At 44.9% G+C, this 26,422-nt stretch overlaps 1 protein-coding gene across 1 annotated transcript; it reads left to right on the top strand.

The window, feature by feature from the left end:
• Positions 1-225: 225 nt before the first annotated feature.
• GCM1 (glial cells missing transcription factor 1) lies at positions 226-14,399 on the top strand. The gene is made up of 5 exons (XM_036249360.1): positions 226-300; positions 8,632-8,884; positions 9,921-10,033; positions 11,238-11,366; positions 13,665-14,399. Exons 1-5 carry the CDS (start codon positions 226-228, stop codon positions 14,397-14,399), a joined length of 1,305 nt encoding a protein of 434 aa, XP_036105253.1.
• Positions 14,400-26,422: the final 12,023 nt, after the last annotated feature.

Below are 26,422 nucleotides of genomic sequence, written 5' to 3'. Positions count from 1 at the left end.
TGTTGGTAGTTGTAAAAACGTCAATGAAACAGGTTTTTCGTTGAGACAAGCACTGCTTTTTATTTATTTAATGGTCAGTCTTATTATCATTTATTTTTTAGCATCAGAAAATAGTCTCCCGGTCTAAACTGCACGAGTGGACTGACCCAACCATATTAGGAGCAAAATCGTGAAGCACCGCTGAGGGGAGCCGAACACGGAACTCGGGTGTGACCTGCTTTCACCATGGAACCCGAGGACTTTGACTCTGAGGACAAAGAGATGTTAAGCTGGGATATTAATGATATAAAACTGCCACAGGTAAGTACTTGCTGTAAGAATCTGTCTTCAGCCCTGGCTGGTTTGGCTCAGCGGTTAGAGCTTTGGCCTGCGGTCCGGAGAGACCCGGGTTCGGTTCCCGCTAAGGGCACGTACCTCGGTTGCAGTTTGTCCCCGGCCCTGGTCGGTCGTGCGGGTGGCGGCCTCTCTGTGTGTCCCTTTCACATCGATGTTTCTCTCTCTCTCTTCCTCTTTCCCTCCCGTTCTACCTGAACAAAGAATGGAAAAATGTCTTCCGGTGAGGATAAAAAAAAAAAAAGTATCTGTCTTCAGTACAGGGTGGGCTGGGGCAAAATAGGTTTACCGTTGTTCGTATGGAATAAATAATTATACAAGAATAAACTGAATAAACTCGGTGTTTCTCATACTCATAACTGTAAACCTACTTTTGCCCTACCCTGTGTTTGGCTGTGAAGGCTTGACTGTTAACTTGCTGAGACGCGGAAGGAAATTGGTGGGCGTCCCAACTGGGTACACGCCTCTCCTGCAGGCATCAGACTGAAGAATTTTAAAGGGAGATGCTTAGACCTATGATTTGAGTGGGTCTTTATTTACCAAGCTCCCCACCCCTCTTTTAGACAGAGGCAAAGGAAATGCCACCTCCCTTCGCAAGTTGGCTTGGCTCAGCTTGCACCCCACCCTGGCTGGGTAGAAGACTAACATCCATGGCAGTCACTTCCCATAGATGGTCCCTTTGGAATGCACACATTCCCACACAACCTCCTTCGCTGTAGTCACGGTTTTCAGCGAAGTCTGCAGCTGGACATCCAAATGGTACTTGCTCGTGTGGGACACAGCACGCTCTTCTAGAGCTTTTGTAAATAATGCGCACACTGCAGGTCACTCTCCAGCTATAGAATGGCTTGCATTTTGTGTTTTCTTGGCCTCCGTTTTTGTTTGTTTGTTTTTCCTCACCCGAGGGTATTTTTTTCCATTGATTTTTAGGAAGAGTGGCAGGGAAGGAGGGAGGGAGGAGAGGAAGAGAGACATCCATGTGAGAGAACTGTTGCTTCCCACACACACCCTGACCAGGGCAGGCATCAAACCTGCAATCCTTCAGTACGTGGGTCAATGCTCAAACCATTGAGCCACAGCGACCAGGGCTCTCGGCCTTCATTTTTGGCAACTGACTTTTTATATTATTAGTTTGTTGTAAAACATTAATTGTTTAAAACTGACCTCCTGGCCTCCCTGTCTGATATTTGAAAGATGCTTCATTGAAAGTTGTTTGGAAAGGTGACCAGAAAAGTTAAGACTGGAGACCAGCACTACCAAGTACTGAAAAGCTTGAGCTAGTCTGCCTGATTCTGGGGAAAAAGAAATTTAATTCTCCCAAGCAGCGGAAAGGGAATGGAGATTCCAGTCTTGATTTCTAACCATTCTAGATTTTCACTCTAGTGAACACTTCCAGATCATTCCAAATTTTATTCTAATTTTCTTTGTGTTTCTCTTTAAATTCCCACCTACATTTGCTCTTGGTAGGTCTTGAAAAGGTGGAGGATACTGAGTGCCCTAGCTCTGGCCCAGTGGTTCAGTTAGTTGGAGCATTTTCCCATACACTAGAGGGTGGTGGGTTCGATTCCTGGTCAGGGCATATATGGGAGGCAACAATCAATGTTCTTTCTCTCTCCCTCCCTCTTTATCTCTCTCTCTCCTTCCCTCTTCCTTCCCCTCTCTCTCTATAAAAAAATCAATAAGTGTGCCTTACTTTCCATTCCTTTAAGGATGATTAAATAAACCACAGCTAAATCATAATATCTATTTTAGAGATTTGTCTTTGTAGTTACTCTTCATTGGTTTATGATTGTTATAGCTGTTTTAGGGGAAACTTTAGATACATTTTAATGACTCCTAGCTCAAGGACCTGTCCTTCTTCCTATTCCTAATTTCATGGCTGCAACTCTCAAATATAAGCTAGGCATCCTCAAAATCAAGGGTCGAAGTAAGCAGGACCATAGGTGATTTTGCAAGGTCACATCCCAGAGCAGGAGTTTTAGTGGGGTCTGAGAATCCCTGAAATGACAAGCAGCACTGTATACCGCCGTCCACTTCTTCTGGAACAGGATCCATATCACTCATCAGATCTGTAGACAAAAGAAAGAAAGAACTATCTCCCTGAAGGGAGTCTTACGGCTCATGAAAGTGCATGTTCCAACAGGAATTCTCAAAATAAAAAGCACCCTCAGCTACCTAAGACATTGAACTGAAAAATTTATGACAAAAATATACACATTATATTTTGGAAATGTATTATTTGTAGTTCATAGAAAAGGTTTGCCCTTCAATTTGTTAAATATACCAAGGAAAAGATTAAAAGTGCAATGAATGTCCCTTAATGTTTTCTAAACAGAGACAATACCATCCTCAGCTAGGTTTATGCTGGCTCTGGAATTGTATCAAGAACCAGTTGAGGTGAAAAATAAAAGGTCTTAGAAGGATTTCCAAGCATACTGGATTTTATGTTTGGTGAGCAGATCTGGGTGCTGAGTGGTGAGCTATGAGAAGCAGGGAGCTGGGAGATGAAGCCCAGGCACTGAATTCCAGTTCTGCCTCTTCTTTTTTTTTTTCTTTATTGACGTTAGAGAGAGAGGAAGGGAGAAGGAGAGGGACAGAAACATTGATGACAGGTAACATCGATTGGCTGCCTCCTGCATGTCCCCCACTGGGGATTTGGCCCACAACCTGGGCATGTGCCCTGACCAGAAATCGAACCGGTGACCTCTTGGTGCTTGTGGGTTGATGCTCAACCACTGAGCCACACCAGCTGGGCTGAGTTAACTTTTATTTTTTTTTTAATCCTCGACATTTTGCATTTATCTTCAGATAGAGCGGTGGGGGGGTGGTGAACATCGACATGAGAGAGACACATCAACTGGTTGCCACCTACACGACCCCAACCGGGGTGAGGGACAAACTGCAACCGAGTTACGTGCCCCTAGGGGGAACCAAACCCGGGACTCTCTGCTCCGCAGGCCGACACTCTAACCACGGAGCCAACCTGGCCAGGGCTGGGTTAACTTTTGACAACAGTGAATGGTGATGTCCTTCCCAAGACATCAGACATTTTCGAGGGAGTGGAGTGTGCCAGGCTCAGGGCTACAGATGTCACTGAGCTGTGTTAATTTCCATGAAAGCACCCATGATCTTCTGAGCCAAAGAACAAGATTAGTGCCCAAATAGAGAATCAAGGCCGTGTAGAAAAATGCTTGAGGTGCTTGAAAGAGGAAGTATGTAATCCAGCATGACTTGGGCATGGAAAGCAAGGCAGAGCATTTGGCCAAGGGCTGTTGCCAGGGCTGTGCATTGTCAAGCGTGGGAGGATCTGGGCAGGTGAAGGAAACAGTTGAGACAACCAAGGCAGAGTGGAGCACCAAAGTCTCAAGGCTGCTCCAGGTCTGCATTTGAGGGAGCTTGTGCACGGGTGTCCCCCAAGGAGATCTGAGAGGCTACGGACCAGCAGTGTGGTTTGGAAGCAGGCTGTCTTAAGAGGCCTGGATTATTTTATAGGCTGTAGGAAGCCATTAGTCTTATTGAAATGGAAAGCATCACCTTCAGATTGGGTTTAGAACGGCTACTTACTCTCAATAAATCATCCCTCCCCAGTTTGTTTCATGTATGTTTTCTCCTTCTTTCAGCTGCATAAATGTCTTAACAAACCTTCATTTTGCTTGTTTCTGGTCATTCCTCTAACTGGTGGTTATTTTGATACCATCTCTCCTTAATCCAGTCCGCAGGGAGCCAGCCCAGAACTGCCGGCACTTAAATGTCTCAAAACCATCATTGATAAAAGTCTGTTTATTCCAGGCCAGTCTAATACACCAATTTTGTATTTTGAAAGTTCAAATATAATTGCTTTAGGGTTTTCTTGGTGCAGACAGTAAATATTTGATGTTGGTTTAGTTTTACTTCATTAAAAATGGTCATCGCATGGTTCCAGAAAGTGCCAATGGTTATTAATACTGATTGTAATACATGAGAGCCTTGAGCCCCTAAGAAATGTTCTTTTCTTTTCTTTTCTGATTGAAAATTGAGAAGAGAATCAGTTACTTTTTCTCCTAAATAGTACCCACTTCACAGGAAGATGAGAGTACCCACTCCATCCTTAACTCCAGCCAATTTCTCTAAGCAAAAGCACAGGGTGTTCCAACAGCACCATGGCAGACAAACATCCTGAATCATTTTGTTCCTAAGCATGGGCAATTTTCAAATGAAACCCATAACCAAAGCCACACCGAGTCATTAACTCACAAAATTCCAAGGCTGAAGTGCATTAAAAAAATATTTTTTTCTTTTTTTAAAGAGAGGAAGTGAGAGATAGAGAGACACATCAACTGGCTGCCTCCTGCATGCCCCCTACTGGGGATTGGGCCTGTAATCCAGGCACGTGCCCTGACTGGGAATGGAACCGGGACCTCTCAGTCCATGGGATGATACTCAATCCACTGAGCTACACTGGCTGGGCTTTAATTTGATTTTCTAGAAAGAGGAAGGGAGAGAGATAGAAACATCAAATTGAGAGATAAACATCATTCAGCTGCCTTCTGCATACCCCCACTGGGGAATGAGCCCAAAACCCCGGGCATGTGCCCTAACCAGAAATGGAACCAGGACCTCTCAGTCCATAGGACTACACTCAATCCACTGAGCCACACCGGCCAGGCTGAAGTGCGTATTTTATAGAGAAAAAAGTAAAGATATACGTCGGCTAAACAGAAATGCAGCCAAACCAACCTGGTGAGTCAATGTCAAAGAGGTCATGTCTCTGATTAGTTAATTCCTGGATCATGATTTTAGCCAGCAAAGTTTCTTTTGACTTTGCAGAGAATGAGTGATAAATTGTTAGCAAAAGTGAATTTCTGAGCTCCTTCTGTGAATTCATGCAGCTAAATGTGATCAGAATGAGCCAGTTGTTTGTGTCTTGGCGCCGGGGAGGTAACAGGTCCCAGATTCTGGGTTTCTTGTCAATTATTATCTGGCTGCATGATCAAGTCCCCTTGCCATTGGTCTGACGCAGACACCCATGACTTTGTCCTCTTTGCCAGGTTTACTTGATCTCAAGCTTCCTGGGGCAGTGCCACCTGTATGGGCTTCCATGGTCTTTGGGTCCCCCATGATTGGGGCCAGACTTCGGCTGCTCTGAGCTTCTGGTGTGATGGGGATGGGCCCATTACTGCCCTGGTGGTGGAGGAGCTCTCCTGAATGCCTGCCAGGGGCCCTTACTTAGTGGGGTGGAGTGGGAAAGGGAAGGGAGAAGAGAAAAGAGAGGTAGGTGACGGAGTGTGAAAGCTGGGGTGCTCTGGCTCACCCTAGTGCCGGCTTAGCGATTAGAAGCTTTTTGTCCTGAGTCTTTTCCCTTAACAAAGGAAGGAAATGGCAGGTTTAGCCTAAGCAGGAATTCGTGACTTAACTCAAAAGCATTTTGTTGAATGGAATTTCTCTTTTCTTCGATAACCTTGGGGGTTTGTGTTTCATTTGGCTCAGAAGAGATAAATTCTTGAAAAGTTGTATGTGACTCAAAATGCTGGTTGAATTGTTTTTCTGTGTTTCGGAAGTAACATCTAATTTTTCCCCCTCTGTCAGATTTGCTTTAAGATTTATCTGTTTGCTATCCCTGTTTTATTTGGAGACATTTATTTATAAGGAATTATTAAGCTATTATAATTAAAGAAAATCTAGTAGATAATTGCTTTATGTGAGCCTACACTATATTCCAAATGAAAATCAATTTTGATAACATGATAATGTAGGTATTTTTGATGCCTTATTTCAGAATTTTTATTTTAATTTGTTAGTTTTATATAATAATACATATTTAACTCTTAGGGTACACTATAAAAATTCAAGTAGTTAAGTAAATTAGAATAAGGAGAGGATGAGGGTGATCTATGATTTTAGAGTTTGAAAGATTTTGAGTGAATTAGAGGATTAAATCTCTTAGTAAAAAAGTATATACAGAAGTCATAAAAACATTAATTAAGGCCCCCAATGATATTACCAATGAGATTATAGAATATAAATTAGATTTACATGTTGGAAACCTTAAGAATATTCCCCTTAAATTATAAACTTCTTAACCAAAAGGAAAAACAAAGTTACTCATGAAAAGTTAGAAATTAAAATAAACAAACAAGAAAAAAAATACTCTGCGGGGATTTGCTAAAACACGACTAAGAAATGATTATACTTTCTTTTTACATTTTATCTCTCCTCTGCCCTATTTAAAAGGCTTTCAGAAATCACTATCGTTTATTTGATATCTGGATCCCTTTGCATTATTGTGATCTGGGGTTTCCTTCATTTCAATGTGAAAAGATATCAAAGATTCCACAAAGCATCCAGGTCAAAAGACTGGGCATAAATAAAGATCCAAGAGAATAGCTTGAATATCTTTACTCCTTGTAATTTCCTCAAGTTCATACTTTGTCAAAATTGTGGGTTTTTTTTTTTAAACTAGAACCCAATTTTCATTTATTTATTTATTTATTTTTTAATTTTATTTTTGTTACAGATGTTTCTCCTTTTTTGCCCCATTGGCACCCTCCTCCCCAACCCCCCGCCCCATCCCCGGCTTAGTTGTCCATGTCCGTTGGTTATGCATACATGCATATAAGTTCTGTGGTTTATCTCTTCCCACCCCCACCACCCCCTCTTCTGAGGGTTGTCAGTCTGTACCCTACTTCCATGTTTCTGGGCCTACCATATTCCTCAGGTTGTTATGCTCATTATATTCCGTATATAAGTGAGATCATGTGGTATTTGTCAAAATTGTGCGTTTTTAACAGTCCTGGAAACTTCGGGTGCCAGTAGAGGGGCTGTTGAAAAAAAGCTTAAAAGACAGTAGACTGTATAATGTATGGTAATCCCTAACACAAACCTCAAAAATGTTAAAATAATATTATAATAATAAAAAAAAAACAGAGTATGTTCTGTAAACCAATGGAGTCATGGTTGTGTTCCAATAAAACTTTATTACAAAAACAGAGAGTGGGTTGGTTTCGGCTCGTGGGCCTGAGTTTGCAGACCCAAGCTCTTAAACACTAGCCTCCCATGTACACAAAACCTCTCCTATTTCCTCAGAACTGCCTCAGCTCCTGTGACATTCTATTTGCCCAACTATCATTATATAGGCATACCGATTTGCTCTTTACAGTACTGTCTGAAGTGTGTTTTATCAATGTTCCCATTTCAGAGAAGAGCAAAAGGAGGCTTCAGAGATAAAATCACTTGCCCTGTCTCATGTTATCAAGTTCTTGGTCATGTTCTGAACTTGAAATCTAACTCAGTAAACACCAGTACCTGGTCATTCCTTCTGAACCTTCTTGAATCTTCTAGTTCGATCTAGAATCTTTTAGAATCCTCTTAATGAAAAATGTTCTTATACCATGGCAGGTCTCTGGAAGCTGTGGGGATGGACACAGCCCGAGGGTGACTCCTGAGACTGCTTAGTAATTCTTACTCTCAGAAGCAGGTGCCATCTATCACACGAGTGTTTGTGTACATAAGCTGGGCCTGAGGAATGTGAGCCACGCATCAGTGACCGACACTGACTAAGCGCTCCCTGCTGTGCTAAGTCTTTTCTATATATTATCATGTTTAATTCTCAGAACTGCTCTTGTATCCCTGTTACACAGACGAAGAAACGGATGTACAGAAAGCCCAGTGACTTATGCTATCATGATGGAGTGTCTTAATCTAGTTAGATGCCCATCCTGGGCAAGAAGATAGAAGCTTCCCGTCAAAGTAAACGCTTTCCTGCACCTCTCCCTGTTTGAGGCACTTGAATATGGGAGTAGGGAAAAGGAAAGCAGACCTCCACAGGGGAGGGAGCTGCTCCTCTCAGAATTCTCCTACCCCTGGGCTCCTGTCTTCCCACTGCTGGTGACTTTGCATAAATCTTAACATGCTTAATAAAGTAACTGCACTGTGGTATGAGAGTATCTCACTATCCTGCCACGATGTTTTCCACATTAATTGTATCAATAATGCTGCTGCACCCTCAAACATTCTTAGTGAGAAATACACTCATAACTCTTAATCATTAATGGCTGGAGAAGCAGCCGTCGGGTAGAACTCAGAGGGGCTGAGTCAAAGCTCCTTTTGGTCCAGGGAGCGAAGGTTTGGTAGACACAGAAGTCCTGTCTCTGCTGCTGTGCCGTGTTCTCAGATCTCATCATCAGACTGAAACCCAGGTTGGCCTTTGCCGAAGGTGTCTCCCTGGCTCCTGAGTGCCAAAGCACCTTTCACGTCTGTTGACTCCACAGTGATGGACACTTGTAGCTTAAAATAAAATAATATTCTTTGTGTTTCTGTAAGAATGTGAAAAAGACCGACTGGTTCCAAGAATGGCCGGATTCCTACGAGAAGTACGTCTACAGCTCAGAGGACAGGAACGCGCAGAGACACCTGAGCAGCTGGGCCATGCGCAACACCAACAACCACAACTCACGCATCCTCAAGAAGTCCTGCCTGGGCGTGGTGGTGTGCAGCCGGGACTGCTCTGCCAGGGAGGGCCACAAGATCTACCTGAGACCTGCCATCTGTGACAAAGCCCGGCAGAAGCAGCAGAGTGAGTGGGGCTGGCTGGTGTCCATTCAAATGCTCCTGCCCTGATGGGCCACTATATCACCATACATCCCAAGGGCCCAACCTTCACACTGGGGTGTGGTGGAGACCAAGGCTGTTTCTATGCAGAACATATTAAGGAAAACCAACCACCTTCCTCATCCCCCATGGGGGACTACCCCACAGGTCTGCTGTGGCCAGAGCATCCACTGTTAAGACTGTTCCCGTGGGTTAAGGCACCTGACTCAAGGCCTCTGTTAAAAGAGAAATGCCTCCCTTATGGGACTAGCATTAATTCATCTGTGTACCCACATAAAGTTTAGGAAATTGTTTATTAGACTTGCCTCCTGACCTCTTGGGGAATGGGTCCCTAAATAATCTTAAGGAGTGTTCTGATCTGGAGTAGGAGGGACCAAATTTGAGATTAGACTCAATTCCATAACATTTAGGTTCATGCCATAATCACATGCTAAAATATATGCTCATTTTATTTTTGTTTTTTTTTTATCATTCATCAGATTGTGAAGTATATTCAGCATTCTCTGTGTCTTGTCCATTTCAGACCTCAAGTTACCTCATGTTCTTTCCTTGTAACTTGTCTTCAAGATTTGCTGTTGAGGCAGGATCTAATATCAGTCATTTACACTTTAGTGAAAATGTAGTAGCTGTGTTCTCTCTCCCGTGTGGCATTGCCCCTTGACCCTTAGTTCTAAGCGTGAAGTGAAAGAATTTTTTCTTCTTCTCTGCAAAGAATGAGTAGGGAGGGATTTTCTGCCCAGAAGAGCTTTCCCCTGACCTGTGAAATATTCCGTTATATAGGCCACTTCCTCTATGCATATGTGAGACTGAGCTGGGCCACTGTGGCGGCCAGGCTTCCTAGGGCCGGGAACAAGGCCCAGTTGATAGAGGTGCATAAAACTGTGCCCAGGTATCTTCTCTGCCACCCTGGCCTCCAGGCGAACACTGCCAGGGCTGCACAGACTCAGGAGCCAGCTGGCATGGCCCGACGGGCGTGGTCACCTTCCTCTGCTCTTTTGCAGGGAAACGCTGTCCCAACTGCGATGGGCCTTTGAAGCTAATTCCTTGTCGAGGCCATGGGGGCTTCCCGGTCACCAACTTCTGGAGGCATGAAGGACGCTTCATATTTTTCCAGGTTGGACTTGAGTTAAAGGGCTGAGATGCTATTTCTCTTTAATTCAAGGAATGTTTACCGAGTACAAGAAGGAATTTCATACAGGAGGTGCACAGGACAATGAGAGCTGACACCAACCCCGAGGCACATGCTGGGGGTGCAAGTGTCTGCACCCCACACCTCCATCGAGGTGTCAGTGTCAGGTTAGCAGCCCGCCCTCATGCGGCAGCCTCCAGCAAACCCCAGATTGAATAGCCGCTCTGGCACTAAGTTGCTCTCTAAACCTAAACGCCTTACTCCCCTAAGCCCCAGTTTTCTGTAAAATCCAGATATTAGGAAGGAAGAGAGGGGCAGTGCTATCCAGAGTGGTGAGGAGCAGCCTCTGCCCGTGGCTGCCTGGGCTCACATCAGTGGCATGCTGGCCACCCTGCGTCCAAAAAGAAAATGTCCTGATTGGCAGGATTTGCCAATTTCTATGCTATAACTTCCTGGCGTGGTTGATTTCAAGCTACTGGCTTTAAAAAAAAAAAAATTGTTTTTTCTTTATTCATTTTTAGAGAGAAAGGAAGGGAGAAGGAGAGAGAGATAGAAACATCAATGAGAGAGAACATCAATTGGCTGCCTCCTGCATGCCCCCCACTGGGGATCGGGCTCACAACCTGGGCATGTGCCCTGACCGGGAACCAAACCGGCGACCTCTCAGTGCATGGGTTGACACTCAACCTTTGAGCCACACCGACTGGGTACTACTGGCTGTTTTTAACCAGCTCACAGAATTCCCACATCTTTAACAATTGGCTCTTAGCTCAGCTGGGTCCAGCATACTTGGAATCCTAGCTCACCCACTTACTAGGGGAAGTGACCCAGGTGCTGTAATCTCTCCATGCCTCAGTTTCCCATTCTGTAAACTGGGAATGATAATGATGGTATATACCTCACAGGGTTGTGCTGAAGGGTAAATGAGATCATGTGGAATAGGCATTTACGTGTTATCCCTTTGAATATGGCTTCACCATGTGGGTGAGAGACACCATGGAAAGAAGGAGCTTCGTAAACGAAAACAGGCAGGCAAGAGAGCGCACGGTGGACTTGGGAGGTACTTAAGGGTTTAGCCAATCTATCACAGCCCTCAGCCATCACACACAGTCTGCTGGCAGGGCACAGGGCAAAATTTTACCCTGAAGTACCATCTGGGTATTTGTTTTACCTCCTTGTCTCCTTTCAGTCAAAGGGAGAACATGATCATCCAAAACCAGAAACCAAATTGGAAGCCGAGGCAAGAAGAACAATGAATAAAGTGCACATGGCGTCTTCCTCCATCACCTTGAGGCTGAACAGGGGCCCAGTGGCAAAGGTAACCTTTCCCCATGTGTTCTCAAAACATATGGCGACCCGCCTCTCCTGTGGTGGGGCAGGTGGTTCCTCCAGCCCCTTCCCTGCAAATCAAGGCCAGAAGTCATACCACATCATGCTCAGCTATAAGTGAGCATCTGCCACACAAGCAGAACCTGAGGGTTCATGTCTACTGTACTTTCAACATAAATTCTATATAATTTTATTTTAATTTTTTTCTTTATTGAGTTTTAGAGAGAGAGGAAGGGAGAAGGAGAGAGAGATAGAAACATCAATGAGAGAGAACATCGATTGGCTGCCTCCTGCATGCCCCCTACTGGGGGTTGGGCCCACAACCTGGGCATGCGCCCTGACTGGGAATCGAACTGGCGATCTGTTGGTGCATGGGTCGATGCTCAAGCACTGAGCCACACTGGCTGGGCAATTCTATATAATTTTAGAATCATCTTCCCTACCACAGTGAAAAAGAGACTGGAATTAATACTTAACCTATATTTGACGCTCTATATTTTGGATTTTGATAGAATCAAAATTAACTGAAATAATCTCCACAAATATTAGCTTCATGCTTTCCCCCCAAATTTTCATTCTTCCCTACAACAGATTACAGTTGACCATTCAACATTGCGGGGGTTAGGGGTACTGAACCCCCTAGTAGTCACAAATCTGCATGTAACTTTTGACTCCCCCCAAATTTAAGTTATACCTCGATATCCACAGGGATTGGTTCTAGGCCATGGAAACCAAAATCCACAGATGCTCAAATCTCCTGTATAGGGTGGTGGAGATCAATGCAGACAGACGGCCCTCTGCACCCACAGACTCCCAACTTTGGATGGAAAACAGTACAGGTGTTTATTGAAAAAAATCCACATATAAGTGGACCAGTGCCGTTCAAACCCATGTTGTTCAAAGGTCAGCTGCATTTCCTGAGCACCGTTTACCAAGATGAAATAACCAGGCAGTTTCTGAAAACAGCAGTCATCAGGGTGGGGGCTGGGAGATGTGATGTGACGTCCATGCCTTTATGGGGTTATACTGTAGGTTTTGTCTGCTTAATAGTGAGAGTATGTCCTATAATTTTTCTGCTGTTCAATGCTCCACATTTCTTTTCAGGGGAACAGAAATGGAGCCGGTTCATCTCTGGAGGCTATAAATGTACTTTACATTTGAATATATATATATATATATATATATCTTGTGTCTTTTGTCAGGAAATGCAAGTCCCAAATCTAAATAACTGGCTCCTCATCCCTTCTCCCAGCCACAGGGCAAGTTGAAGGGCATTTCTTCCTACTCTTACTGGTTACAATCTCTCCACCCCATCCTCTTATCAGTCAGTAGTTTTACATAAGCAAGGAGATTACTTAATTCTCAACCAGATCCTTTGCCTATGATTGATTGAGAACAGTATACTTCCTCTATTTATTTATTTTTAATCCTCACACAAGGATATTTTTTCTGTTAACTTCAGATAGAGTGGGAGGGAGGGAGAGGGAAAAACCAGAGCCTGGGGGTGGGGTGGATGGACCGCAACCGAGGTATGTGCCCTTGACCAGAATCAAACCCGCGACACATTGGTCCGCAGGCTGACGCTCTAACCGCTGAGCCAAACCAGCCAGGGCCTATACTTCCTCTATTTATACAAATAAATTTACCACTTCAGAGTCTAGAAGTCCTATTTATAATCCAACAAAATAAGTTCAGAGAAAAGTCTCTTGAGAAAAAACAACCACCTCCGTCTCTCGGATCCCACACAGCACTAAGAAACAGAGAAGTCAAGGAGGGAAATGAGAGACAGGAGAGAGGGATCCCCTGAGAGCTGTGCTGAGTATAAGACAAATCTTTGAAGCTGAAGTTAGACTTTTTTTTTTTGGTACATGCCTCTAGCGGGAACCGAACCCGGGACTCTCTGGTCCGCAGGCCAACACTCCAACCGCTGAGCCAAACCGGCCAGGGCGAAGTTTGACTTGTCTTAAATAGCCCTCGCAAGTTTCTCCCTGAGGCATTGAACATATCAGACCTGCCTCTGAGGGCAACACCTTTAAACCCACCGGTGTCAGGGGGAAGGAACATTCGACCCTTACTGCTTAGTAGCATCTAGAGTGGAGATGGTAGCAGCACTGACCCCTTTCAGGTCTTGAGTGGCTGTGACCTGCTCTGTGGGCCTGCCCTTCCAGCATGTAAGGAATGAGGAACTCAGGCAGTGTGCTTATTTGTACAGAGAAACTCGGGTGCCTGGGCCAGTGGTGTCCATCTGCTTAACTTATTAACACGAGCTCTTCCCTTTCCCTTCCAGGCTGTTCCAGGTGAAGCACCAAGTTGGGGGAGTTTACCTTTAACTTGGTCTTTCCAGGAAGGCGTCCAATTGCCTGGTGGTGACGGTGGACATTTAACGGCCAACGCGCCCCAGCAGAAGTCGCCGAATGATTGCTTATTTAAGAGTTACGGTTTGGGGGGAGTCCCTGATCTGGCAGACCCCACTTCTGCCGTGGGCCCCGCTGAGCTCTATGAGAAATGCAGAGTGTCCAGCAGCCGCATCTACGGTGGTGGGGACCTGCTTCAGCCTCCTGCCTCTGGAGTCCTGTCTGAGTACAATGACCTGCAAGTGTGGAACAAAAACGCAGCTTTGGGGAGAAATCCACTTAGTGACAACGGGTGTCCCAGTTACCCTTTTCCCCAGACCAGCTGGCCTTATGACTTCTCCCCTTCCCAGAACTCTTTAGATCCCCTTGCCCAGCAGATTCCGATGGAGCCGCCTGCAGCCAAAGCTGGCTGTCACCCATTATGGCCAAATCCAGGGGGGGATCTTTATGAAGAGAAGGTGCATATGGATTTTAACAGCTACTACCCTTCCACCCCGTGCCATTCACCTCAGGAAGACCCCCTTCTCTTTACCTATACCCCGTTTCCTCACCACCAATATTCTCTGCCAGGCAAGAGCAGCAAATGGAATTTTGATGAAGAAGTGAGGTGCATGGGTTTGGATCACTACAATAATGAAATGCTTCTAAACCTCTGTCCTTTAAGATGATCCCAGTCTGGACCCTTGTGCACTGTTAGTAGGAATGCAATTTGCTACAGTCAGTATGGAAAACAATATGGAGGTTCATCAAATAATTAAAGTTGAACTACCATATGATCCAGCAACCCCACTTCTGGGAAGATATCCAAAATAAACAACCCTATCTGGAAGGGATATCAGCACCCCCGTGTTCATTGCACCATTATTTACAATAGCCAAGATGTGGAAACTACCTATATACCCACTGATGGATGAATGGATAAAGAAGTTGTGGCTGCCCTGGCTGGTTTTGCTCAGTGGTTAGAGTGTCAGCCCACAGACCAGAGAATCCTGGGTTCAGTTCCCGCTAAGGACATGTACCTCTGTTGCAGTTTGTCCCCAGGCCCGAGTTGGGGTTGTATGGGTGGCAACCACTTGATGCGTCTCTCTCACATCGATGTTTCTCTCTCTCACTTCCTCCCTCTCCCTTTCTATCTGAAGATAAATGAAAAAATGTCCTTGGGTGAAGATAATAAAAAAATAAAAAAAAAAAAGGAAGTTGTGGTTACCATGGAACACTAGTTAGCCATAAAAAAAGAAGGAAATCCTGCCATTTGTGACAACGTGGATGGACCATAAGGGCATTATGCTAAGTGGAATAAGTCAGACAGAGAAAGACAAATACTGTATAATCTCACTATATGTGGAATCTATAAACGAAAACCCAAATTCTAGAAACAGATCAGATTTGTGGTTTCTAGAGTCAGAAGGTGAGGGGTGGGATAACTGGGTAAATATAAATGTATCTTCTGGATCAAAGTCTAGAATCAGATACATACTTTGCAAATACTGTTTCCCAGTTATCGTATCCTACTTAATTCATGGTCACAAAGATTTTCTACGCTTTCTTCTAGAAGTTTAAAATCAGCTCTTGAATATAGGTGAGTGTTCCATTTCTAATTAATTTTTGTAAGTGGTATGAGATAACCAGGGTTGAATTTAGTTTTGCATATTAAATTGTTTCAGCACCATCTGTTGAATCAGTTTTATCGCAGTCTTTGGATAGATGGGTGTCGAGACTGGCTGCTGCTGTGACTGCTTACAGAGAATAGTTTGCTTCTCCTGGGGTTGATCACTGTCTCATCTCATTGCTTAGTTTCCCATATAATCAACAATAGTTTATCCTCAAACACTGCATGCAATAAAAGTCCTTTTCTTTAAAGTAACTCATATTTTTCTTGAAGAAGTCCTTCTGGAACTTTCTCTCTCTCCTCAAATGGTGGACAGATGGTTCTCTGATTCTACAGGTTTGCTGTCACATTGGTTCTCTCCAACATCATCGCCAGACATTCTCTCCTTTCTCTGGGACTCCATTTCTTTTTTTCCTTCTTGGTACATTCTCTAGTTTTTATTGTTAATATGTTTTCATTGATTTTAGAGAGAGAGGAGGGGACAGGAAGAGAGAGAACCATCCATCGACTGCCTCCTGCACGCCCCTCACTGGGGATCGAGCCTGCAACCTGGGCATGTGCCCTGACTGGGAATCAAACCAGGACTGAGAAGTCCATGGGACGGTGCTCAATCCATTGAGCATCGCCACCGCGAACATGGCCTCAGCCCTGGAGCTTGAGGACGGTGCTGTCGGGTCACTGCTCAGCAGCACCAATCTACTCTCGGTGCACACATTCAGAGAAACATGAATGGGTAACAGCAGGAAATGGTATTGGAACAGCAGGAATCAGCAATTCTGCACAGGAAGCTTTGGCAGATGTTTTTCACTGTGGTCTGCCTGCAGTCAGTGCAAAATGAAACAAGCAAGGTGAGTTTGCAAAGTGTGAAAGCTGCTAGTGAACTCTGGTCTCCTCTATCAGGCGAAGTAGCTGAAATTAATGAAGCTCATGCAGAAAATCCAGGACTTGTCAACAAATCTGCCTCTGAAGATGGTTGGCTGGTCAAGATGACACTGAGTAATCCTGCAGAACTAGATGAACTAATGAGGGAAGAAGCATATGAGAAATACATAACATCTATTGAGTAATAATGGAACCCTCTAAATAAAGTAGTGTGAAACAACTTAATCTAGCATAGTTGTCTTAAATTAATGGTGGATGCAAGATTTAAAATAGCAACTAGCAGTACCAATGGAGAAAGAAACTACTTATAACAATGCTACAGAGGGAAATACTGCTAAACTTTCTGGTTGCAGATGGACATGATATGCATCTTTTTCACAACACCCTCTGATTATTTTTTCTTTATCCTCATCTAAGGACATTTTTTCATATTTTGTTCAGATAGAGTGGGAGGAAGAGAGAGATAGAGAAACATCAACATGAAAGGGACACATTGAGTGGTTGCCACCCACATGACCCAACCAGGGCTGGGGACAAACTGCAACTGAGGTACGTGCCCTTAGCGGGAACCGAACCCGGGTCTCTCTGGATGGCAGGCCGACGCTCTAACCGCTGAGCCAAACTGGCCAGGGCAACACGCTCTCATTTTTAGGCTAGGCTACAGTTATAATACCACAGACAATTTCAGGAATTCTGGATATTATAACTGTATTCTGGATAACAACTAGTTACCAAAATTATGTAATACAAGTGCCCCAGCTAGATGGCTCAGTCATCCCATACACCCAGAGGTTGCAGGTTTGATCCCCGGTTTGGGCACATGTGGGAGGCAACTGATCAACGTGAGTTTCTCTCTCACATCAATATTTCTCTCTCCCCCTCTCTAAAAATCAATCAAAACATATCCTCTGGTGAGGATTTAAAAAAGTTTTGTAGTTCAAGAATAACATTGTCATAAGCCTTATACAATGTAACTTGTTTACATCCATCTCTGGATTTGGGTCAAAATACTTCATGGTCTTTCCACTGGAAACCACTGGCAGTGGAGACAAGTTTTTATTAGTTACGCAGTGTCGAAAAACGAACAATACTACCTTCGTTTTGCAATACACTCTGTCTGCTGGTGCTATTTTTATACAGTGAAGCAATCGCCTTGTAGGAAAACAAGAAAGAGTCTCTAACAAAACATTCGACTTCATTAAAAATTAATAATCACCTTTTCTTTCTCTTTCTGGAATTTCTCTTACTTGGACAGGCTACTCGACCAATTTTCACCAAGCACCACCTCATACACTCCCCCTGATGCGGTGCCAAGCAAAACTGTCAGCTACGTTTACTGAGCACTGACAGGTTCCAAGAAGCACACTTGGGCGTAGAGAAAATTACAGACATAATCCTGATGGAAGTGATCCAGATCTATTAAGATCAAGATAAAATACAAATAGAAAAATATAGAAGGCAACTAAAATGGGAACGTGGATATTATTAATCACTATAGCACTGGAATGTATTTTTGATACTGTCGTGATCCATGTGTGTCATCCATACATACCCTGTTTAGCGCTTGGCTCGATGCAAGGTTCTTAGAAATGCTCAGTGTACATAACATAGAATGGCCCAAATGTCATTAATCTCAAAGGCTAATCAAAATCAACAACGGAGACAATTATTCTGACTTTAATGAACACGTAAGAATAAAATGTCCAGCCCTGGTTGGCTTGGCTCAGCAGTTAGAGTGTTAGCCCGCGGACCAGAGAAGCCCGGGTTCAGTTCCCGCTAAGGGCACGTACCTCAGTTGCAGTTTGTTCCTGGCCCCTGTTGGGGTCGTGTGGGTGGCAACCAGTCGATGTGTCTCTTACATCAATGTTTCTCTCTCTTCCTCCCTCTCTCCCACTCTATCTGAAGATAAATGCAAAAAAAAAAAAAAAAAAAAAAAGTCCAAAGTTGAAACTAGTTCTATCTACTACCTTAGTTTTGTATAAAAATATTAAAGTCATTTATCTTTTAGTTCAAGGTGACAGACCATGTTTATGCTTTTGTTGGCCCTTCTTGAGAGCTTACGGAATGTCAGTGCATCAGAAATGTCAGTGGGTTTCTGGGCGGTGGACGTGGGGGAGTGCAGACGGACCTAGACCAGGGAGGCTCAGAGGAGCTAGAGGCAGAGCTCTGGAGACGCCGTGAGCTTGATGCCACTGAGCTGAAGGGTAGGAGCACCGGAAATGGCCAACACTTGAAGGTCCTTCCACAGATCGGCTGCTACCAGCCAGGCCCTCTGCCGGGGGGCATTCATCCAAACACGTGCCCTAGGGACTAAAAAAGTAAAAATAAAACCCAAGAATTGTCTCAAAAGATATGGAACTAACTATTCTAGGAGAACCAAGGCTTCTACTGGGGCGCTTGTTTCCCGGAATACAACCCTTCTCGTGCTTGCCTTTTGGGGGCCAGGCTCTAAAAGAGACACTAACACAAAGACGGATCTTGATGCTAGAAATGTAAAGCCACAGATGAGGGAAAAGAATCCTTGCCCGCTAGGTGGCCCTGCAGGGACCTATTTCTATGGACTTGGTAATGTAAACAGTGTTCATTGGTTTCCAACTCTGAAATGAGCCACACTCAGATTACAAAAGGCCTGTAAAATTCACAGCACAACACAACTGCTGTGGAGGGGTAGTGAGAGTCGAAGTTGAACTGGACCTAGACATCATGGTTGAAAGGTGAACCTGAGAGTCTTGGCAGCCAACGGGTCCCTCCCAGCTCACAGGATGAGTGAGAGAGGGTGACCATTCAAAAATGGGATGAGGGGAAGGTTGAGAGAGATGGTGTGGAGGGTAAATAATCGCCTGTGATGATCGAGGGGTAAAAGAGGGGGTGCACTTTAAAACCAGAACCAGAACCCAAACTTTCATCCTGATATTCAGAACAGAAATAATTCATTGTCCAGCTTCTGACCAGAACCCCTCCCTCAAAATTAGAGCATTTTCCTCTAAGAAAGGAGAAGTTCTCTGGCTCTGGATGAGTTTAGTGGTTTATTTCTGTCATCATGAAAATATTTACATAGGAGCCAGAACAGTTTTTCCTGGACCAGAAGAGAAGAAACACATTCCACAAGTTTGTTTTTCTAGCTACCTTTTGCCCTGCTAAGAAAAAATATATATTTTGGAAATCTGAGCATCCTCAGCTAAGCCTTGGGGGTTTGTTTTTTCTTCCCTCACCACCCCAACCGGGGCTGGAGTATAAAGTAAAATACGATAATTGGACAGTAACCTGGGACACGGGTGCTTTGGGCTGATGCAGGGTGGGATGTTAAGACCTGGGAGTTCTTGTTCCTTCTGCCGCCTTCTGTGTGACATCATGCCGGCATTCACTTTTCTCCTTGTGCACACGATAAGAGAATAAGTAACTTGGATTTAGTTCCCTGTCCACTGAGGCTCTTCATAAGCCCGTGACAGACCTTCCAAGGACATCCCTTTGAGGACCTGAAGTCCATGAGCTGTTGCAGCTCCATCCTGAGATGCTGGAAGTTTTTCACAAAGGCTGGGAGAGAAGGCTAAATATTCTGGAACTTTTTATTCATTTATTTTTGTTGTTGTTAATCCTCACCCCCACCCGAGGATATTTTTCCATTGATTTTTTTTTTTTTTTTTTTTGAGAATGGAAGGGAGGGAAGGTGAGAGAGAGAGAAACATCGATGTGAGAGAGACACATCAACTGGTTGCCTCGCAGGCCTGCCGACTGGGGCTGGGGATCAAACCTGCAACCTAGGTACGTGCCCTTGGCCGGACTCAAACCTGAGACCCTTCAGTCCTCAGGCAGAGGCTCCAACCGCTAAGCCAAACAGGCCAGGGCTGGAAAGTTTTATTGAGAGCACAGAATGTGCCAGACATTGTGCTGAATGTTTTCCGTACATCACTGATTTAATTCCCAAAACAATGATGTAGAAAGTGGTTTTGTCTTCATTTCTCAAACAGGAAAACTGAGCTCTGAGATGTCAAGTAACTTACAAGGATACCCTGGAGGCAGTACCGAGTGAGGGATAGTTAAGAGTATGAGTCTTACTGTTTGTGTATAAAATTTGCAGCTAGGCCCTGGCCAGTTTGGCTTAGTGGTTAGAGCGTCGGCCTGCAGACCAAAGAGTCTCGGGTTCAGTTCTGGTCAAGGGCACATAATTCATTTGCAGCTTGATCCCTGGAAGCAGCCAATCTGTTTCTCTCTCTCTCTCCCTAACTGAAAATCGGCAGAAAAATATCCTCGGGTGAGTAATAAAAAATAAAATTTGCAGTCAGAAGATGAATAAATTCTAGGTTTCTAATGTACGGCATTTTCATTATACAGCAGTTAACAATACCAGATTCTTTTCCTGAAAGTTGCTAAGAGACTGGATCTTCAATGTTCTCACCACACAATAGAAAATGATTATTACGTGACATGATAATTATGTTAGCTACTGTTGAGGCGGTAATGGTACTGCATGCAATATTTAAGTGTATGAAATCAACACATGGTACCCAATGTTATACGTTAATTACATCTCGAAAACAAAACAACAACAAGACATTTCTTAACACTGCTGTTGTGCCCAATGCCTTCTTTTGCAATTTTGGTGAGAATTTTTGCTTGAAGGGGAAACCGTAGGGGATTTACTGCAAACAATTATGTTCAGGGCTAGCTCAGAATAAATTTGTGAACCACGGAAGTTTATCTGTGATTTCTTCCACATCCTACTTCAGGATCCCTTATCTCTTTAGGATGTTCATCCTTATAATAACAGATACACAAGGTAAAACTACACACAGGCACATCTGCACCTAACAGATTAGCAACGATTCAAAATGTTAACCACACGGGCCAGGGACTCCGACTCAGTCATGGTGGGAACCTTAATTGGCGTAATCACGGGGAGGGAAATTTGGCAATATCTATCAAAACTATAAGTGATTTTACCCTTTGTTCTAACGATTCCACTTTTGAAGCTTATTCTGCACATATACTGGCAAATGTGTGAAATGACGAGTATACAAGTGTATTTGTGGCAGCACTCTTAACAGCAAAAGAGGAAAAACAACCCAAAAATCCATAGCGACTGGCTAAGTAAATTATGATATAGCCATTTAATGAAATAGTATGCAGTTTGGAAAAGAATAAGCACTCTCTCACTGCACTCTTATAGAAAAATCTCCAAAACTTATTATTAAGAAAAATAAGCAAGGTGAAGAATAGTGCATATTATATGCAGTGTTGTGTGTTAAAAAATGCAAATAATTTACATTACATTCTTATTTGCTTGTCTATGCATGAATGCATAAAGAGACTGGAAGGATACATATGGAACTAGGAAACTGTGTGTGTGTGTGTGTGTGTGTGTGTGTGTGTGTGTGTGTGTGTGTGTGACACAGGTGGTGGGGAAAGAGAGATGGAGACTTTGGAGGAGAATTAGGCAGATGGGGGATAAGAATTTTTACTGTGTACCTTATACCTCTGGTTTCTGGTTGTTGTTTTTTACCATGTGAATGTATTTCCCCTCAAAATTATTTTCAAAATCTCTTTTCATGAGCACCAAACTTTCATCCAGTCTCTTGGATCCAAACTGGGTGTGTATTCTCTCTGTTACCAGGACACTTCTCACAAGGCACCACTTGTGCAAAAACAACCCTCTCTGTACAGTGTCAGCTACAGACTCCGAATACGTTACCCTCAGGAGATTTAATGTCTGCATTCTAGCAGGAGCCCCTGAGAGACAACAGTGTGGCCCAGGAGTGACGTGAATGGTTGGACATCTACTTTGGCAGGATGGTGGGGAAATATTCTAGGACCGGTGTGTGCTTTATGAGTCCTCCTCACACTGTATGACATCAGGTTGGCCCTGCTTGTCTTGTAGCTAGTAGTTCACGTTTATTGAGCACCTACTATGTGCTACGTTCTGTTCTAAGGGCCATTTGTTTGTTTGCCCACTGAAGACTCACCACGGCACTGACGTCAGTGCTGTTACCATCACTCTCATTGTACAAGGGACAAAACTGTGGCTCAGGGAAAGGTGACGTTCTCATTTAGCTTATTACTTGGCAGAGCCAGGGTGGGAGCCAGGCGGTTCTGCTTCTGCGCCTGAGCTCTCAACCACTATAGCGTATTCTGTGGCATCTCACAGCTCAGTGATGCCCCACACTGCGGGAGGCAGGGGACATTGCTAATGGGCCGAAAGACAGGGTTCACGCCCAACAAATGCCACGAAGAGGACTTGGAGGCGAAAGCTCAAAAGGGGGAAAACATCACCCCCCACTGGTCAGGAAACATCACAAAAGGAAAAGTCCAAACATACACCAGTCCTTACATAACTCGTTTGACACAGAAAACAATAAACGAACCTAATTCTAACCAAAAAAAATTTTAAATATTGAAATATGAACTAGGGGATGAATGTTTACTTCCTTGAAGAGTTTTTTAAATTCTGAAAAGAAGCTACCATATGATTCCTTTAAATAACAAGCTAAAATTCACTACAATGAATTCAATTTAAATGCAATTTTTCTGAGGAAAACGTGGCCCGTGGATAACATTCCTGAAGCTTCCTAATTTTTCTGAATTGGAAAGTTTAGTCTTGGGAGCCCAGGGGCTTTGCGGAGGCCCCTCAAACATGAGACTCCGAAAAGCAAGGCCTTCCCCAACGGCAACCGCTGTGGAAAACAGACACATCAGTGTTTCCCTTATCCGAATCCCTCATGGAACCTCAGCACGCACTCCTCTCTGGCCCATGAGGGTAAATGTCCTAGGTTTATATGACAGTCACTTCAATTCTGCGAAGAAGTGTGTGTGTGCGCGTGTGTGTGTGTTTACCATTTTCTAGTATTTCTGAAATTAGGATGCATCTCCCTATTTATGTATCTATTTAATGTAGTCATGCTTCTCCTTTTCTCTCTTTCTTAACGCCCCTAAACACTGTCATTAAATCAATTTTGCACCCTGGCTGGTTTGGCTCAGCAGTGAGAGCGTCAGCCTGCAGACCAAAGAGTCCCGGGTTTGGTTCCCGCTAAGGGCATGTACCTCGGTTGCAGTTTGTCCTTGGACCCAGTTGGGGTCATGTAGGTGGCAACCACTCGATGTGTCTCCCTCACATCAATGCTTCTCTCTCTCTCTCTTCCTCCCTCTCTCCCTCCTGCTCTATATGCTGGTAAATGCAAAAATGTCCTTGAGTGAAGATAAAAAATTTTTTTAGATCAATTTTGCAGTAATACCACCTAGGTATTAAGAATCTGAATGCTCTTAATTGTCAACAGCCCACATGAATTCTCACTGGAAGTGTGATCCTGGTGGGGGGGGGCACCTGCTTTGTGGCCGTGATCTGATTTTCCTGACCCCCTGTAGGGGTGGAGGGGGCAGCTCACACCCCATCACTGCTGCTCCTGGAACCTTTCTGCTCCTCTGCTCTCTGTTTCCCCTGCTCACTCCCAATGACCTGCTTCTCCCAGTCTGTTCTGGCCATGGGGCCTTGTCCACATCTCTGCCATCCTCCCTGGCCCGTGATTGCCCACAGCAGCACCAGGATCTGTCCAGGTTTAGGGTATGGCGGGAGCATGGGCTGACTCTTGGCCACCTCACCACCTGCTCCTGTCCTGAGCTCAGAGAGGCAACTTTAGCAGAGGTAACGACAGCAGGGGCAGCCTCCCAGCCCGCACTCCCTGCCCTTTCTCCCACACAGCTGCTCCCAGGGACGCCCCACGGTAGAGATGCCCTGTGGGCTGGAAGGCGGGGTTGGTGGCAGGCGTGGTGGGTGGGTTTCCTGCCCTCAACAACAGTTTCTTCCAGGACCCAGGTCTTGGTGCTGAGTCTGGTCTTTCCACCGGGCTCCTTAGCAGCCATGGTGATCTGTCCACTGGGATCCTCACTGTCCCTCCTGGAGCCTCACTTGCAACAAGCTTCCCCACCCTCCGCAAGTCTACCGGCCACATCTGAACGTGCTTGTAACCCAGCTGTGGAAGGGTTCAAGTTCACTCTCATAGAGCTCCGGACCCGCTGTCGGGAAGAGGGACTGGCCCATGGCAGGTGGGGCAGACTTCAGAACAAACTGCCAAAGTGAGCAACCACCTCTGCAGATGGGAGCATAAGGCACACCTGGGTTATTAACCTGCCACACAGTGCTGAGGGCCTTAGGGGCTGTGGCTAGGTACTCATGACATCCTGTGACATTTATCAAGGGTCCACCATTAGGGCCTGGCAAAGCCCCCTCTGCAGTATCCCATGGTGACTCCAAAGTTTCAAAACACACACACACACACACACACACACACACACACACACACACACACACGTCTTTGCATTATCAGTTGTCTTTCTGTCTCCATCTGCCTGTTTCATCAGAGTCGTTGTGGTTTCTCCTGCTGGATTTTATTGGTTTTGTGATAACAAAAGCCGCCAGAGCTAAATCATAGGATAGAGACATGACATTCTGGGCTGCGGTGAAGAATTCTGGGCCTGGATGTCAAACATGCTTTGGATGAGCAGAAGTCACAAGGCTAACTTTAAATGATAATGTTCTTAAGAAATGCTTGGCATTTCTCAGAAACCATCCAAGCCTGACATTGTTTGCATGACTAACTAATTGTACTGTAAGCAAACACTGCTTTGAAGCCTTGTCTCTTGGGGTCTGGTTTCCTTTGGTTGGGCCACATCATTACCACATTGATGACAAGTGCCACACAGCTTGCTTTGGGCCACTGGCCCTGGAAGCTGCTGCTGAGAAACCCCCAAAGCGCTGGCCTTCCAGCTCGAGGCGGTCTCCAGCCTCACCTCAAAAAATACAGCATGTTTCAGGGAAGCAGCCAGGGTGGTGACAAGGTCAGGTTTGGGTAGAAAGAGCAGATAGGGATTGAGGACTAAGCGACTGACCTGTGAAATCTCATTCACTGCTGACTTAGGAGTGTGGCATCCCTCATGGACAGGGAGAAAGGGCTCGGGACAAAGTGTCAGAAGATTTTGTAGGGGAGGGAGACTTTTTCCTCTCTGTGCTCGGGTTCTGTGACTGGCACCCAGGACACTCAGCTGCCAATGACTGATGATGAGCAGGATAAAAAGGGTTATTCTGCATAGGAAGGGCCTTACCGAAATGAACTGAAAACCCACACAGAGATGGTCAGACCCACAGGCTTATACCAAAGAGAATAAATGTATAGAGAAGGGACCAGGCACAAGAAAAGGGTTCTGAGCCTCTAGGGTGATACACTGTGGGGAGGTCAATATGAGGGCAAGTCGTGGACAATAAGTTTGGTGCAGTAAGATTTGTTGTATTGATTCCCCTCAATGCTGCCTCTGGACAGATGAGTCTAGAGTCCTCTCCAGTAAGGAAGAGTCCGCCTGCCCTTCCTAGTACGAGAGGGAAGGGAGACACCTTCACCAGGGAAATTTATGCCTGGCTTTTGGGCAAACAGGGTGAAGGCAGAGAGCTCCTTTTCCGTCTACTGTTTCTCGATGGCATACCGCAGAAAACGGTGGCATATTCTGTTTCCCTCCAATTCCATTTAACTATCGACAGTCTCTTTCCTGCCAGGCTGGAAGGAATTCGAGGGCAAGGACCATGTCTGTCCAGCTCACCATGGTATCTCCAGAGCTGAGAACAGTGTCTCGGTGATTTGACTATAAATGAATGGAGGAGTGATTCTGAGCTATCTTGAGCCTCAGTTTCCTTGTCTGTAAAACAAAGATAATGATCCTAGCATCCGTAGGCCCCAGTGTTGACTGGCTCTGCAGAAGAGGTTCCCAGGGTGGGCATGAACATGAAATGGCATAATCTCTTGTTTTAGAAAAATAGAATAAGTATAAACATTTTTTTTTTTACTGAAATGGTAACTCTTCCTCACTTAAATGTTCCCAGGGGATTTGGCAAGCTATGACAGAGAGCAGAACAGATGCCTGGCAGCACATTACCTGCAGAAGTTTTGTCGTTTTGCCCACCCCTGTGACCAACCGCTCGCTGGTTTGCAGTGTGGATGCATGTCCCTCGTCCGCCTTCCGCTAAGGAAACGGCACTGAGGGGTGGCTGGGGGCGCAGCGCAGGCGACACTCGATGCTGCATTCCAGACAGACTGGAAGGCCACTTTTGCACTGCTGCAGGAATGGAGTTTGTGAAAAATGTGGCCCTGTGCCATCTCACCTGTGTTATCAGAACATTTCAAATGAAAGAGGGGAATCTATGGCTACGAGGGGGAAAAGTCT

The sequence above is a fragment of the Molossus molossus genome, unplaced genomic scaffold (assembly GCF_014108415.1).
Source record: "Molossus molossus isolate mMolMol1 unplaced genomic scaffold, mMolMol1.p scaffold_m16_p_8, whole genome shotgun sequence".
Lineage (NCBI taxonomy): Eukaryota > Metazoa > Chordata > Mammalia > Chiroptera > Molossidae > Molossus > Molossus molossus.
Note: the sequence above shows the minus strand (reverse complement) of the source record. Positions and strands in the feature narration are given on the sequence as shown.